Source organism: Trachypithecus francoisi, unplaced genomic scaffold (assembly GCF_009764315.1).
Source record: "Trachypithecus francoisi isolate TF-2019V2 unplaced genomic scaffold, Tfra_2.0 Lachesis_group17, whole genome shotgun sequence".
In the NCBI taxonomy this organism is placed as follows: Eukaryota; Metazoa; Chordata; class Mammalia; order Primates; family Cercopithecidae; genus Trachypithecus; species Trachypithecus francoisi.
Genome location: NW_022681462.1, coordinates 3,268,570 through 3,283,979, shown reverse-complemented (window position 1 = coordinate 3,283,979; position 15,410 = coordinate 3,268,570). Strand labels below are relative to the sequence as shown.

At 41.1% G+C, this 15,410-nt stretch overlaps 1 protein-coding gene across 14 annotated transcripts in view; it reads left to right on the top strand.

Annotated features, from left to right (window-relative positions):
• Positions 1 to 15,410, top strand: part of REV1 (REV1 DNA directed polymerase) — an 88,634-nt gene that overhangs the window by 62,225 nt on the left and 10,999 nt on the right. For 6 of the 14 annotated variants that reach the window (XM_033239018.1, XM_033239019.1, XM_033239024.1 and 3 more), the window contains 4 exons: positions 2,600 to 2,728; positions 5,537 to 5,691; positions 8,275 to 8,394; positions 14,001 to 14,221. In XM_033239018.1, the coding sequence (XP_033094909.1) occupies positions 2,600 to 2,728; positions 5,537 to 5,691; positions 8,275 to 8,394; positions 14,001 to 14,221 (625 nt within the window). Of the gene's footprint in view, positions 1 to 1,970; positions 2,098 to 2,599; positions 2,729 to 5,536; positions 5,692 to 8,274; positions 8,395 to 14,000; positions 14,222 to 15,410 lie in introns of all 14 variants that reach the window. The other 8 variants (XR_004443922.1, XM_033239016.1, XM_033239013.1 and 5 more) reach the window with 2 other exon arrangements.

The following is a 15,410-nucleotide window of genomic DNA, read 5'->3' as shown; positions in this document are numbered from 1 at the left end:
AAGTTTTTAATATTGTTGAATCCAACGCCAAATACAGCTGTCTGAACAAAGCATATTGCAGACAGAATATGTCCTGTGTGCTTTAAACGTGGGAATAAGCTGTTTTTGCAGCATACACTTAACGAAGTTTTGGTAATTTGTCCTGCATGGGATTTTAGTTGTAATAGATGAGTCATGGTAATGAAGAGTCACTTTGGACTTTGTTATAATCGTCTTTACTCATTTATTTTCTATGGAACAAACCTCATTTCCCAGCCATCTTCAAGGTATTTGGCTTCCCTTAGTATGGTAAACCTAAGGCAAGCCAAAGGAAAAAGGTTTTCCTTTTTTGTTTTTAACTTCTTTATAGTGTCTGATGGCTTTTAAACAGTTTTCTCTGGGTACATTTTACATGAGTACCTAAGTAGATGTACCATAATTTACTAAGTAATGTGCCTCAGAAAATTTTTGCATAAATAAATGCTTTGAAAATGAAAATATTGTAAATATAAGAACATGATCTTTACAGGGATTATAAACACATTTTTTTTCTTTTTTTTTTTTGAGACAGAGTTTCACTCTTGTTGCCCAGGCTGAGGTACGGTGGCACAATCTTGGGTCACTGCAACCTCCACCTCCCAGGTTCAAGCGATTCTCCTGCCTCAGCCTCCTGAGTAGCTGGGATTACAGGTGTGTGCCACCACGCCCAGCTAATTTTTTTGTATTTTTAGTAGAAACAGGATTTCACCATGTTGGCCAGGCTGGTCTCAAACTCCTGACCTCGGGTGATCCATCCACCTTGGATGGCACACATTACAGGCGTGTGCCATCACGCCTGGACTATAAACATATTTGGTTTTTTTTTTGAGATGGAGTTTTGCTCTTGTTGCCCAGGCTGGAGTGCAATGGCGTGATCTTGGCTCACCGCAACCTCCACCTCCCAGGTTCAAGCGACTCTCCTGCCTCAGCCTCCCGAGTAGCTGGGATTACAGGCATGCGCCACCACTCCTGGCTAATTTTTAATTTTTATTAGAGACGGGGTTTCTCCATGTTGGTCTCGAACTCCCCACCTCAGCCTTCCCAAGTGCTAGGATTACAGGCGTGAGCCACCATGCCCAGCCTTATAAACACATTTTTAAAAAATGAGTTATCTTTAATTTGTAAACTCAGCTTTTACATGCTGAATCTATATATCTGGCATAATTATTACCTGAAGTTTACCCTTTTCAACACTAGACCTTTTTTCTGCTTTGTTTCTGATAACGTTTCTAAACTATTTTATGTTTCTATATATATGTCTAAACTGTTAGGTATCTACTTTCCTGCATTAGTGGACAAAGCTTGTTGACCATAGGTCATCTTTTCTAGGCGAGTGCAGGGTCGTCCCCATGGACATCATGGAGTTTGCTTTATTTGCCATCCTGTACCCAGCACCTCGCTGAGTCCTCGACACATTAAGAATTGTTTTCTTTACAACTCTGTCATTTACCTTCCACTTAGGTATTTCTTATCTACTAGGGACTTAGCACTGAGGCCATTTATAATATTACTATTTTTATAAACATAAAAAGTGCATGTGATTTTGCATCTACCGCTGAGTAACTTGGAGGAGAGGACTCTTCCTTCTTGGCTCTCAGAGTCTGAATGTTGGGAGGGTGCCAGAGGCCTGTGAGTAATTGGCGATTGTTTGTATATGTGTTTCTTAAAACGGGCACATCTTCATGCTGTGTAGTTAGTAAATGTTTATTGAACAGATACATTGAATGACCATTATCGTATTATATAATAATATGTAATTTAGTGAAACATTGCTTTATTATTTTGCTTAGTTTTACTCTAATTTTTTTCTTGATTCTTTACAGAGTGATAAAATAGAATTTTACTAATTATGTATAGTTCCATAATTATAGTTTTGTGGTGAATGCTCCAAATATCAAAGGTAATGTGGGGCATTGAGACACACAGATTTAAAATTTACCATTTTCAATTAGGTCCCTCAAAGTTCTGGAACCCTGGCTCCTGCCCAGAGTGATGTCCTACCATGTACAATGCTGTTGGCATCTCAACCACTGTGGAGCCACTTCAGGAGCATGGAATTGGTCAATTGGGAATTGGGTGGTAATAGGATGAGTACATTTTGTCTGTTTGTCACATAGCACTGTTTTGTGTAGTTCTTTTGTTTATCTTCTTTGTCTTTGGGGGATGAACCCTGGCCAAACTGTGCCGTGTATTAGGGGAAGAAAACCTCTTTTTGACAGCATATTCCTGCTCTGTGGTGGTTGTGATATCACCAGCATATGGCATGCTGGCATCTCTGCAAAGGGGCCAGAGGTATGAGTTTTATGAGAAAGCTTCAGATACAGACAAGAGCCAAACCTGGTCTTTTAATGACATGGTTGGCACATCTACATGTGTCATGTTTGCACTGTTCAGACAGTTGTGACTTTATTTGGGGGGAAAACAAGCCTGCAAATTTTAATGCCTATCTTTAACCCCTATTGAGAATGGAGTTCAGTGGAAATTATAAATTAGTGGCATGGGGAGATATCAACATATTTGATAAATATTTGAGTTTTAAACTTCCTAGAATAACTCCATTTGTGTTTTGTTCTCTCTCTAGGCAACTTGGCATTAAGAACGGAATGTATTTTGGGCATGCTAAACAACTATGTCCCAGTCTTCAAGCTGTCCCATACGATTTTCATGCATATAAGGAAGTCGCACGAACACTGTATGAAACATTGGCAAGGTACAGCGTATCAAACTGTCATTTTGTGTTTGTTTTCCTTCTCTTAGCTAATAGTAAAGATAGTTCAATGTTTCTTTAGGATTGTCGGGATCACTTTTGTTAGAGTTTTCTCTCTCAGGAACCGCTCCTCAGCATCCCAGGTTGAGACCATCTTTCTTTGGGCAGTTTCTAGGTAGCTCAATCTCAAAGGATAGTTTTGTATTGCCAAAATTGTTCATGTGCTTCCTTGGTTGATGTAAGATCTGATTATTCACTTACGTTACTTCTAGTCTGTGGTTCTGGTTTTCTTCCCATGGAGCCAGATAGATGAAGGATGGAATTTTTTAACCTGGTTATTCTCTTTTATTTCATTTTAATTATGGTTTTGTTCAAACTTAGAACTGATGTGTTGATAACAAGTGGAGACACTTGAAAACCTTTAACTTCTTAAAATCATTGGATATGCCAAGAGTTAGTTTTCATAAAAGTGGGTCTTTATTAATAGTTTCAAAATAGTTGATGAGTTGGCTTGAGAAAGGGTGATTAATGTTAAAAATATTTAAAATAGTAGATGTATTTAACAGTATTTAAAAATGTAGATATATTTAATATTAACTCAGAACTGAAATTTGTTAAAAGTATAACCAGCCTATGTATGCTGTAAACCAGGGGTCAGCATAGTTTTCTGAAGGGAGCCAGATAAAGTTTCTGTCACTCAACAGAAGTACTCCATTCTGCGTTGTGAATGGAAAGCAGCCACGGGAAATGTGTATGAATGGGCTTTGTGTAGTTCCAGTAAAAATGCATTTACTAGATGATAGGCCAATGTTTGTCAACTCCTGGGCAGTATTAATGTTCCAAGAGATAGACTTCTTGCCTCTGTCTTCACCTCTGCCTCTTCCTTTTTATGCGTTACTTTGAACACCAGTACTGCTAAGTACAGGTGACTACTAGATGCTGCTAGTCTCAGAAAGGAATATCTAATCCTTGCCCTTGTGGGAGCTTGCTTTAGTAGGAGAGAGAGAAAATGTAAAGGAACTGATTGTTTCCTGGCATCACTATATAGGAGGGAGTGCTGAATGATAAGCCACTTATTATAGCTATCCTATTAATACAAAGAAAACACACTAATTAACTTTCCAGGTATAAGTTGGGTAACTAAATAAATAAATCCCAAATACAGGAATGTTGGTATTGTCAAGTGGAATGTGCTTTAAATTCTCTTTGAAAGGTGAGGTCAGTGGTAGCATCCAAATGAGGGCTAGATAGGGATGGGTGACTGAGGTGAGTACTGTGGTGCTCCTGTGTCCTGCGTATTGAAGCCCTAGAGCAAACCATCAGCCTGTGCCTGAGGTTAGGAAGATGTGAGAGATCTGTGGCCATACTCCTACACAGTCACATGTACACCGTCCTGGTAGAAGGCTGGAGACGGTTTCAGTGCCATGTTTCTATTCTCAGGGGAAAAATATCCAGTGTTGTTATTCTACCACCCTTGGGAAATCCTGTCTCAGCTTCATATTCTCCCTGCCCCAGGGCAGCTTTCACTCTGAAGCAGAATACCTCATACCAGGCATACCCTTCTGTTCTTAAAAATGTCACCGTTTAAGCCTAAACAAAACATACCTATTTCTTTAATATAGACAGATTATTTCTTAACAGAGATATGAATCTGATTGTAATCTGCCTATAGTAAGGTGTAGGGGAGAGATGAGGACCGCCCTCCTAATGTACATTACCAAGTGGATTATGAAAGACATAGTTTTGATCCTTAGGCCTCTTAGGTTTCCTCCCATTTTCGGTCCAGTTCTATTTTGTGGCTTCTTAGTCCCTGTATTACTGTGGGGGCCACATAGGAACTCTTGTCTTCCTTTTTCTTTTCTCTAATTACAACAAATCCTTTTTGTGGATAGATCCTATGAGATGATTTTCTAAAATGTATTTTCAGATGCAGAGAGTGTAGATGCTATTCTCAGACAAGCAGTTGGGATGACTGGCCACTTTTTCCTTCTGTATCCTAGGCCTGCTACAGCGAATGGAATTTAGCTGATATTTTTGTTTTAGGAGAGCGGGAATTACTTATTTGACTGATTTGTCTCATTTTTCTGTTCCTTAAAGGAGTCTCATAAACCATTAGATTAAATATTTTGACAGTTCAAATTCACCCACCAGTTTTCAACTTTTCAAAAGTTTATAGAAGTATTGTCAGTATAAAGAAACTGAAATAATAATTTATGCTGTATTTTTGGTTTTTTGTGTTTAAATTTTTTTGTTGTTGGTTATTTTACTCAAACATTTTCGTATCCTCTATGCTGTATTTTGGTAGTTAATAAGGAGAAAGAGAACACACTAATTAACTTTGTAGTTAAAAGTTGGGTGACTAAAATGGTACTTCAGCCAATTCATTTAAAATGCCTTGTGGCTGGGCGCGGTGGCTCAAGCCTGTAATCCCAGCACTTTGGGAGGCCGAGACGGGCGGATCACGAGGTCAGGAGATCGAGACCATCCTGGCTAACACAGTGAAACCTCGTCTTTACTAAAAATACAAAAAACTAGCCAGGCGAGGTGGCGGGCGCCTGTAGTCCCAGCTGCTCAGGAGGCTGAGGCAGGAGAATGGCGTGAACCTGGGAGGCAGAGCTTGCAGTGAGCTGAGATCCGGCCACTGTACTCCAGCCTGGGCGACAGAGCCAGACTCCGTCTCAAAAAAAAAAAAAAAAAATGCCTTGTGAGGAAATAGAAAAAAGATAGGGTAAGAAGCCTTTATTTTGCAACACTGGGTCTACTAGATGGTGGCTGTGGCTGTGATTTGTTGCCTTTGCTCTGTGTTGATAGCTACACTCATAACATTGAAGCTGTCAGCTGTGATGAAGCACTGGTGGACATCACCGAAATCCTTGCAGAGACCAAACTTACTCCTGATGAATTTGCAAATGCTGTTCGTATGGAAATCAAAGACCAGACGAAGTGTGCTGCCTCTGTTGGAATGGGTTAGTATCTAGCTTATCTTGTACTCAAAAGAGTTACTTTAAGATTCTTGAATATCAGTTAATTTTAAGGAGTTTTTGTTTTTATTAGCTTCCTCTCACTTGTAAAAGTTTTTAGCATTGCTTGCAATTGTGTGATACACGAAGTAAGTGTTGGAAATATAAGTAAGTGGTTGATAATCTTCACAATAAATAAGTTGGAATATTTCTTACTTGTTCTTAAAAGGTTGGAAAGGTTTAATTCAACATTTGTAAACAATTTTTTTTTCCCCAAAAGTGAACGGAAGTTGTATTTAACGCTAGGTGGTGGTATGGGTTTAGAGTTACATGTTAAGTTTGAGTCTTGTTACTCTCTGCACCTTAGCCTCCTGGCACATGGAGCTGTTCCTGTCTTCACTCAGCTCTAGAAGCCACCCTGACTCCAAGTGCTCTCGGTAACTCTTCAGTCGCTCTTCCATCTGCATCCATGCCCTCTTTAAGCCTTGCATTTTGTTTCCGCAGCTACTCCCAATACTTAGCCTGCTTTTGTTGGTTCTTGCAGCCGTGTCCTGTGGAACTCTCATACTTAAGCTTCCCTGAGTCATCTCTTCCTTTCTTAACCCACTCATTACCTTCTGGCGAGATACCCCTTTTCTTGCCATTCTGTTACTAGAGCCAGTTTGTTGCTGCCATACTCAGTATACCACAGGCTTGGAAGGTAAAGTTAACTTTGTCTTAGCTTGCCATTGTCACTTCCAACTATTACTCCTCCATCTTCATCCAACAACTCTTCTTCCTCCAAAGTTCCCTGTCTCCTTTGTACCCATGAAATTTACTGATGACTGAGTGGTGATGCGGAGAGGCTAATGCCATTGAAAGAAGAATTGGTTACTTGCATTTCCCGAGAGGAGGGGCATACCATGCTACGCAGGACTACTGGGCAAGCACCAGGGTGGTTAGGAGACAGAAGCAGAAGGAGTGGTGGAACGAAAGCCTAGGCTCCAGAGCCTTTGTTAGCGTTTTTTTGTGTGTTTGTTTTCAGAAAGGCAAGGCAGGGCTGAGGAAACACTTTAGGAGTGGCTAGTTTGAGTAATTCTGGTGGGCTGTGGGCCCTAGGGTGGTCCCTAGTTGCCTGGTAGCTGGCCCTGGGACAGTTGGGGGCAGGAGGTGGTTAGGCTGCATATGACAAGTGTGCTTCCAAGTAAGAGGCTTACTGTCTTTCGAACTGAGCCAGCCCTGGGAGGGCAGTCTCTCCCCAGCCAGCAGGATTGTAAAGATTTCAAAACACCACAAGATACAGAAAATAAAAAGTATGATTAATACATTCCCAGCATTCCTACAGCTACTGGCTGGCTTACCTTTTACCCCCTGGTGTTGACCCACAGATGTTGGTAACATTTCAGTTAGGAATTCTGTATTCCATTGTCAGGCACAGTTTTATTTTTTTGTTTTTAATTGTCCTTAATTTTCATTTATAAGTGATCATATGAATCCATTCTTTTTAAGTTCAAGCAGATGTAGTGCCAAAGTCCCACTTTATATTTCCGCTCCTCAGTTCCTTCCCTTCCCCTGAACTCACTACTTCTGTCATCTTGGTGTGGCTTCCCAGAACTTGCCCTCTTCATGGACCTCTGTATTTACTTTAGGAAAGTGTATAGTTTTTACATAAGTCTTCTGTAAAACCAAGATATGTCCTCAGTGTAAGTCTTCTCTGTGTCTGGAGATTTTCGTATTCACAGAGAAGCCCACCTAGCAGCTGAGCCCTGCAGATCCCTGCCCCTTCCTCAGGGCTTGGTGCCCTTTTCCTCCACCTCTTCTGTGGCCCCTGCCCACACTCACACCGTGAACCTCACTGCCTGTCTCTCTGCGTTTTGAAGACTCTTCTACCCTCAGTTCCTGCTAGTTCTTTGGTCTTTCTGGTTTCCCCAGTCCAGTAGCACTCTTTTATTCTCGTTTCCCTACAAGTCCTGGCTCCTGTGGTTGGGAACATGAACTACTCTTTGATCGTGGCCTTCACTTCCTACAAATACCCACTCTTAAGATCAGGACTGCTCATGCCTGTAATTCCAGCACTTGGGGAGGCGGAGGCGAGTGGATCACGACGTCAGGAGATCCAGACCATCCTGGCTAATATGGTGAAACCCCGTCTCTACTAAAAATATAAAAAAATGAGCTGGGCGTGGTGGCGGCGCCTGTAGTCCCAGCTACTCAGGAGGCTGAAGCAGGAGAATGGCGTGAGCCCGGGAGGCGGAGCTTGCAGTGAGCTGAGATTGCACCACTGCACTCCAGCCTGGGCGACAGAGAGAGACTCCGTCTCAAAAACAAAACAAAACAGAAAAAATAAGATCAGGATTGCTTTCTCCATTCCTGCTTCCGGGTAGATGCTGAAATGGCACTTGTGTTAGAGAGAAACCTCTGTCCCAGTACTCCACTGGTTATACTCTGAAATACTTAGCAAAATTCTACACCTTATTTAAAATAATCAAAATTTATTTTCATTGTTTTTAGAAACTTGATAGATAACCTGTATGAAGAGATCTTTGTTGGGAAATTTAAGGAATAATTGTGACTATTTCTTGGATGACTTTTTTTTTTTTTTTTAAACAGGTTCTAATATTCTCCTGGCTAGAATGGCAACTAGAAAAGCAAAACCAGATGGGCAGTACCACCTAAAACCAGAAGAAGTAGATGATTTTATCAGAGGTCAGCTAGTTACGAATCTACCAGGTAAATACAAATATTTTAACAATACTTTTATTACAGGCATTATAAGTCCTTTTCATGTCTATAATATAGAACTATGAGACCTCTTTTTGCCTAGACATGAATATTATAAAAATTTTTAAGTCTTACTGAGTGCCATGAAAAACAAAATTTGGAATTCTGCACTGAATATCCCCTCAAATGATTTGTCAGGACCCTAATGTTACATTTTTGTTTTGCTTCTAATGGGTTTTACTTTAGGCATTTCTCAAGTAGCAAGATTCTAAGAAATACAATGTTAAAAGGGTGGATGATGAAATTGACTTTCAGTCCTTTAAATAAATGATTATTGAAATAGTTGACTCCTGGGCCAAAGATAAAAGTTTTGAGCATTGATTCTCCTATTTCATGCTGCAGGACTAGCGACATTTTTCTGAGTTTATTAAACAAGTAATTTAAAAGTAAAGTAGCATGTGTGTGAGCTGTATTAGGAGAAAGGAAGCCTAAAAAAGGATTGTATTTTCAATGGACTCACTCGTGGAAGAAAACCTTCCATCTTAACCTTTCTCACCTAAGGGGCAGGATGTTGAATTATTTCATACTTTTGTGTAGTTACCTATTTATTATAAAGTGCCTGTGTCAGCTTTGTAAGGTCTTCATCTTCATTGATAGTGACAGTTTTAAAATTCATTTGTTAAAAGTAGATTTAGTGACATTTTTAGATGCCTATTTTTAAGCCTAATAAAAATATCCAAACCAACTTAGAAGTTTCTCTTAACAGGCCATAAATATTAAATGACAGAAATGGGATTTTATGGTAGGTTAGTTTTAAAGCTTCCTGACCCCTGACCCCCTTAGTGTATAACTTAAAATGATGTATTAGTGTCAGAAATGTGTAATACGACATTTTTGATGGTTGGTTCTACATTTAATTTGAGAATACTTTGTAAAATCAAACTAGCAGATTATCTTAGTAGACAGCACAGTTTGAACAGTTTTAATAAGAAATCTTACTGCAGTTTTCTGTAAGAAGGAACTGGTATATTTAAAGCTGCATGTAAATTTTGAGTTTTAAGTTTATTACACTAGCCATCTCTATTAGTTTTCTAGGGGTGCCATAACAGAGTACCACAGACTGGGGGGCATAAACTACAGAAATGCGTTGTCTCACAGCTCTGGAGACTGGAAGTTCAAGATCAAGGTGTCAGCAGGGTTGGCTCCTTCTGAGGCCTCTCCTTGGCTTGTAGGTGACCCCCCCTCCCTGTGTCTTCACATGGCCTTCCCCATATGCATGTCTCCGTCGTGATCTCTTCTTTTGAGGATACCGGTCATGTTGGATTAGGCGCATCCATATGACCTTGTTTTATCTTAATTACCCCTTTAAAGATTCTGTGTCCAAGTACAGTCACACTGGCTGGGCGTGGTGGCTCACACCTGTAATCCCAGCATTGTGGGAGGCCGAGGCGGGTGGATCACTTGAGGCCACGAGCTCAAGACCAGCCTGGCCAACATGGTGAAACCCTGTCTCTACTAAAAATATAAAAAAATTAGCCAGGGGTAGGTGGCACATGCCTGTAGTCCCAGCTACTCGGGAGGCTGAGGCACAAGAGTCGCTTGAGCCCGAGAGGCAGAGGTTGCAGTGAGCCAAGATCGCACCACGGCACTCCAGCACAGGTGACAGAGTGAGACTGGGTTGAAAAAACAAAACACAACAAAAGAAAAACAAAAACAAATACAGTCACATGGTAAAGTACTGGGGTTAGGACTTCAGCATGTCATTTGGGGAAGACACAATTTAGTCCAAAACACCATCTTTAAATTGAATGCTTTTTGTAGTTTTCTTTGTGTTGTTGTTGTTGTTGTTGTTGTATAGAAATAGGGACGTTTTAGCTACTTGACCTAGTGATCCTACTTCATTTGCTTCATGGCTGGAAAGACTATTTCTTGAAGGGCAAGTGTGAAGTTACATGTCCTGGCCAAGCTGAGGCACAGCTTTGAATTTCCTAAGGGATATTTGAAAGGGCAGCAGAGCTGGCCTTCTCTTCTTCAGAGCCAGGGTCTGCGTCGCTCACGGTGGTCCATGTGGTTTTTGTAAAATCTCCAAATCCTTAACCTGACTGTTACAGAACATTTCAGGTCTGTAAAATATCTGCCTTCTCCATTGTTACTCCTGTCCTGAAGTGTGTTCCACAGATTAGAAGCTGTTCCTTTAAAAAGGGGTTTCATACACGAGAGGGAACCTTCTGTGGTGGAGGGGTTTGTACAGTGAAAGACCTGAGAATTACTTTAGGAAAGAACCCTGTTTATCTTTGTTAAAGACTAGTAATTTCTCAAAGATATTTGGTGATAAATTTATAGTACCTATTTATATCTTATGGAACATGCTTTGGGGAACTTGGTCCTGTAACCAGTAACCAGGAGAAATTCAGTGGTAACTTGCCCCATCTCCAACCTCTTTAGTCCCTTGTACCCATTAAATGTTTAGCGACCACATATGTGCTGCGCACAGTAATACACAATTAGAATAGCTACATAAGAAGGAAAAATACAATAATAAGTTTTTGCTTTAGGAGACTATGATCTGGTGACCTAATGAAAGAAAGGATGGACCCCAACGACTGTTACAGTTTGAAGAACCGTTTCTACTTTTTCTTTGGATCTTTGCAGGGCTTTTCACCCTTGCATGCACTCTTGAATGAAGGACCCTCTGCACCTCATTCAGCTTTTGCTGGGTTTGTGCATCCAGCATATGAATTCCATCTCTGTCCCATTTTCAGAGAACCACCATGATCACGTAGGTGTTCATAAAATCTGCACGAATACAGTAGCTCCTTAGCCAAATGAAGCTAGTACAGTTTAGAGTTAAAGTTGAATAAAACTACCAATTCAGTTCCCCACTTGCCCTGGCCACATTTCAGGTGCTCAGTGGTCACATGGAGCAAGGTTCTCCTGTAGTGGATAGCAGACGAGAACATTTCCATCATTGCAGAAAATTCCGTTGAACAGCACTAGTGTGGATGGTGAAAACTTTATTCTTTGAAGTTTACTCCTCTGTGTCTGTATTGGATAGCCAAGTTCTGGATGCCAAGGAGGGAACATTCTTGGCCACTTTTAACCTAGGGTAATAGTTCCCCTTCAAGGACAGACGCCAGGTCTTTGTCCCAGTTGCTTGACCAGGAACCTCCTTCACTCTTTCTTCTCTTTGAGATTTGGTTCTAAAGGAGCGTATTTTCCTTCACCTTTTCCTTAATAGGTGGCTGCACTGTTTGGGCCTGGAGCCCCCCATACTTTTGTCCATAGAGTTGCCATCTTTCCCTTATAAAAACCTACTTAATTGACGCATTTAGTTAAAACTCGCAGCCTTCTTCAAGGTTTTGGTCCTGGCTCCAAGTTTAATTTTCCCACCCGCGCTCAATAGGAGTTGGAGGTACACCACAGCCCCTGCCTCCCTCCCCCACCTCCAGTTCAGGCCATTTCATTCCATCAGATGAGCTTGCATGGAGAAGAGCTGCGCTGCTTTCATAGAGGGACGTCCACTTAGATTAGATTGATTATGGTTAACTTGGTGATGTTTAATAGAGCCTTTCCTTTGCACCTGTAGTGCCTAATAATTTTGTTCTAGTATACTCAGGATACTCTAAAATTTTACACTGTGGGTTTCTCCCCACGCCCATCCACCCCAACACACATGCACACACTGACACAACCCAGGATGATGCTTGTCTCTTGCTGACCTTGCAAGTGCCTGAGAACAGATTGGTTCCCCACAACTGTAAGGGAAAGATCATGGTCAGATGATGGGAGTGGGAAGTGAGGCAACAATGGGAGGGAAAAAGAGAGAAAGTCTTCCCTGATGTTGAGAAGTCTTATGACAGAAAAGAAATACAAAAAGGGCGAATAGAAGAAAAAAGCCTTTCCTAAAAGCAGATCGCTGGGCCAAGTGTCTACCTTTGACCAACTAAGTATGGAATTTGTCTATTCCCTTGTGTTTCTCCTCCCCATTTTGAAAAGCACTTAGGTTTCACTTAAAATTTTACCTTTTGGTGAATGGTACTTCTCTGGAGGAAATTTTTTTTTTTAATTGTTAACTTGGGGTCTTTGGTATTTACTTGCCTTTTGTTCTGGCTTGGACTTTAAAATGGCACAAATGTGAACTAGCAACCTTAATGCCTTTCATCTCACTTCCATTAAGGAATAAAGTGTCTGGGTTTAAACTTGTCGGACCCACATTGACAACTTCCTAACCTTGTGTTCCAGAGGTTTTCCTGGGAGAACTTGGACTAGATGGTTGTTCCTGCTACTGAAGACCACTCGGGAGGATAGGAGCTAGAATTAACAATAATAACAATGAACAGAAGTTAGCAGACTTCATTCTGAGGTCTCTTTTCTAAAGACAGGGTCTTGCTCTGGCACGTAGGCTGGAATGGAATGGCAGGTTCATAGCTCACTATAGCCTCAAACTCTTGGGCTCAAGGGATCTTTCTAACTCAGTCTCCCAAGTAACTGGGACTATAGGAGTACACCACCACACCCAGCTAATTCTGTTTTCTATTTTGTAGAGCCAGGGTCTCCCTCAGTTGCCCAGGTTGTCCTCAAACTCAGACTGTTGGCCTCAAGAAATCCTCCTGCCTTGGCCTCCCAAAGTATTGGGATTACAGGTGTGAGTCACCGCACCCAGCCTGAGTTCTCTTTGGATAAGTTCCTACAGAAGACCAGAAACACAACGCTGTCTTTTCCTCATTAATGGAAAAGTTTTACTTGATGGTGTGGAACCATTTTAGTAAGCATTCTAGTTTCCCTCGGTTACTCCAAACCTCTTTCCCAAATTTGTGTACCTTTTTAAAGCATTTAGGGCAAATTGAAGAAAACCAAGACTCCAACTTAGAGCAACAGAATTAATCAGTGTCCTTTAGGTGGGGCTCAAACCTTACATCTTGCAGAATAGGGCATAGGGACTGCTGCCTGCTGACCCAGCTGTAGGAGAGTTAATATCTCTTCAGAGAGATCATCCTTTTGATTAAAAAAAAAAGTCTGTCTTCTACCCCACCACGAGTTGGTTTGGTTAGGATCCTTCATCCTCAGGTCAGTGGTACGTACGTATGATAGCATGTAACATTTTTGGACTTGGGCCCATTTTGTGAATTCTTGTTCTGTTTTTCACTGAAAAAATACAGCTTATACCATTGTGAGATTTGGTGATGCCTGAAATCATAATAGAGTCCCTTACATTTCGTGAGTCGGCTAGTATGTCTGTAAGTCACACTATAGACTTGTTTAAATGACAGTTGATTCCTTAGTTGATTTTGTGAATAAGATAGATATGTTGATATTATTCACTAATAAAGAAAGGACATTTTTGATAGCTTGAGTTTATACGTATTTTAAAGTTTCCTGTTCATCTGTGTGTGGAGTCCGAATTGAGAAGTAGAGTCTAGAAATACACCTACTAGCATGATTTTGCACCAAAAAATTCTTCAACTTATGGATGCTTCAGTTATGTCACCTAAAGACTTTAGAGATTATTTTAAATTAGTAGTTTTGTGTATAAATGGTGGGTATTTTGTGTTAATAAACTTGTTATTAGTAGCTTTTCTGCATACTTAAAGAACTATATATATTCCTTTTCCTAGGAGTTGGATGTTCAATGGAATCTAAGTTGGCATCTTTGGGAATTAAAACTTGTGGAGACTTGCAGTATATGACCATGGCAAAACTCCAAAAAGAATTTGGTCCCAAAACAGGTCAGATGCTTTATAGGTTCTGCCGTGGCTTGGATGATAGACCAGTTCGAACTGAAAAGGAAAGAAAATCTGTGTCAGCTGAGATCAACTATGGAATAAGGTTTACCCAGGTACTGATCATTGAACAGATTTTACCGTCTGTTGTTCCTTTACATTTTTACATAGTCCTACCTCTCCAACTAAACCATAAGACCCTTGATGCTTGAAATTAAGTCTTAAAACTGTTGTATCCCCAGAGCCTCAAGAAGGCCTTTTAAGGCAGTGTGTAGTAAGGTATAGCCCCAGATAAGGCTGAGACTGAGGAAACTTAGCTCTTGAGAAAATATACTAAAAGATTATGCCTTGGGGGCCAGTTATTAGAGAACTTGAGATTATAATCTAATTTACAGTGAAACAATAACAAAGATGAGAAAAATTTGAAATACTTTTTAAGCTGTAGTTAAATTAAGTTTCAGCAAACCCCTCCTTATGCAGGCTTTTGGAAAGCTGCAGCACAGATGGCTGAGTGGTTTCCATTTTCCTTCAGATTATGGCTTTCCATCTGTCTTGTCTTTTTGAGATGGAGTCTAGCTCTGTTGCCCAGGGTGGAGTGTAGTGGCGCAGTCTTGGCTCACTGCAACCTCTGTTTCCCGGATTTAAGAGATTCTCCTGCCTCAGCCTCCCAAGTAGCTGGGATTACAGGCACCTGCCACCACGCCTGACTAATTTTTTGTATTTTTAGTAGAGACAGGATTTTGTCACGTTGGTCAGACTGGTCTCAAACTCCTGACCTCGTGATCCGCCCACCTCAGCCTCCCAAAGTGCTGGGATTAGAGGCGTGAGCCACTGCACCCGGCTGGATATGTCTTGAATTTGTATGTACGAACAACACCATATCATAAGGATTTGAGATGTGATGAGTTAATTGCCCTCTCTGCCTACACTGTGGACCTCAGAAGTCTGTTTCCTCAGGCATGGAGATGGATGATGTTTGGGCTATAAGCACAGTGTTGGAACACATTTTACTAGCAGAACGTATTAACATAATTACAAAAAAATTTCAACAAGTCAATGATGGCATAGAAAAGAAAGCAAGGGGCCCGACACGGTGGCTTACGCCTGTAATCCCATCACTTTGAGAGGCCGAGGTGGGCCAATCACCTGAGGTCAGGAGTTGGAGACCAGCCTGGCCAGCATGGTGAAACCCCATCTCTACTAAAAATACAAAAAAGTTAGCCAGGCATGGTGGCAGGCGCCTGTAATCCCAGCTACTCGGGAGGCTGAGGCAAGAGAATCGCTTGAACCTGGGAGGCAGAGGTT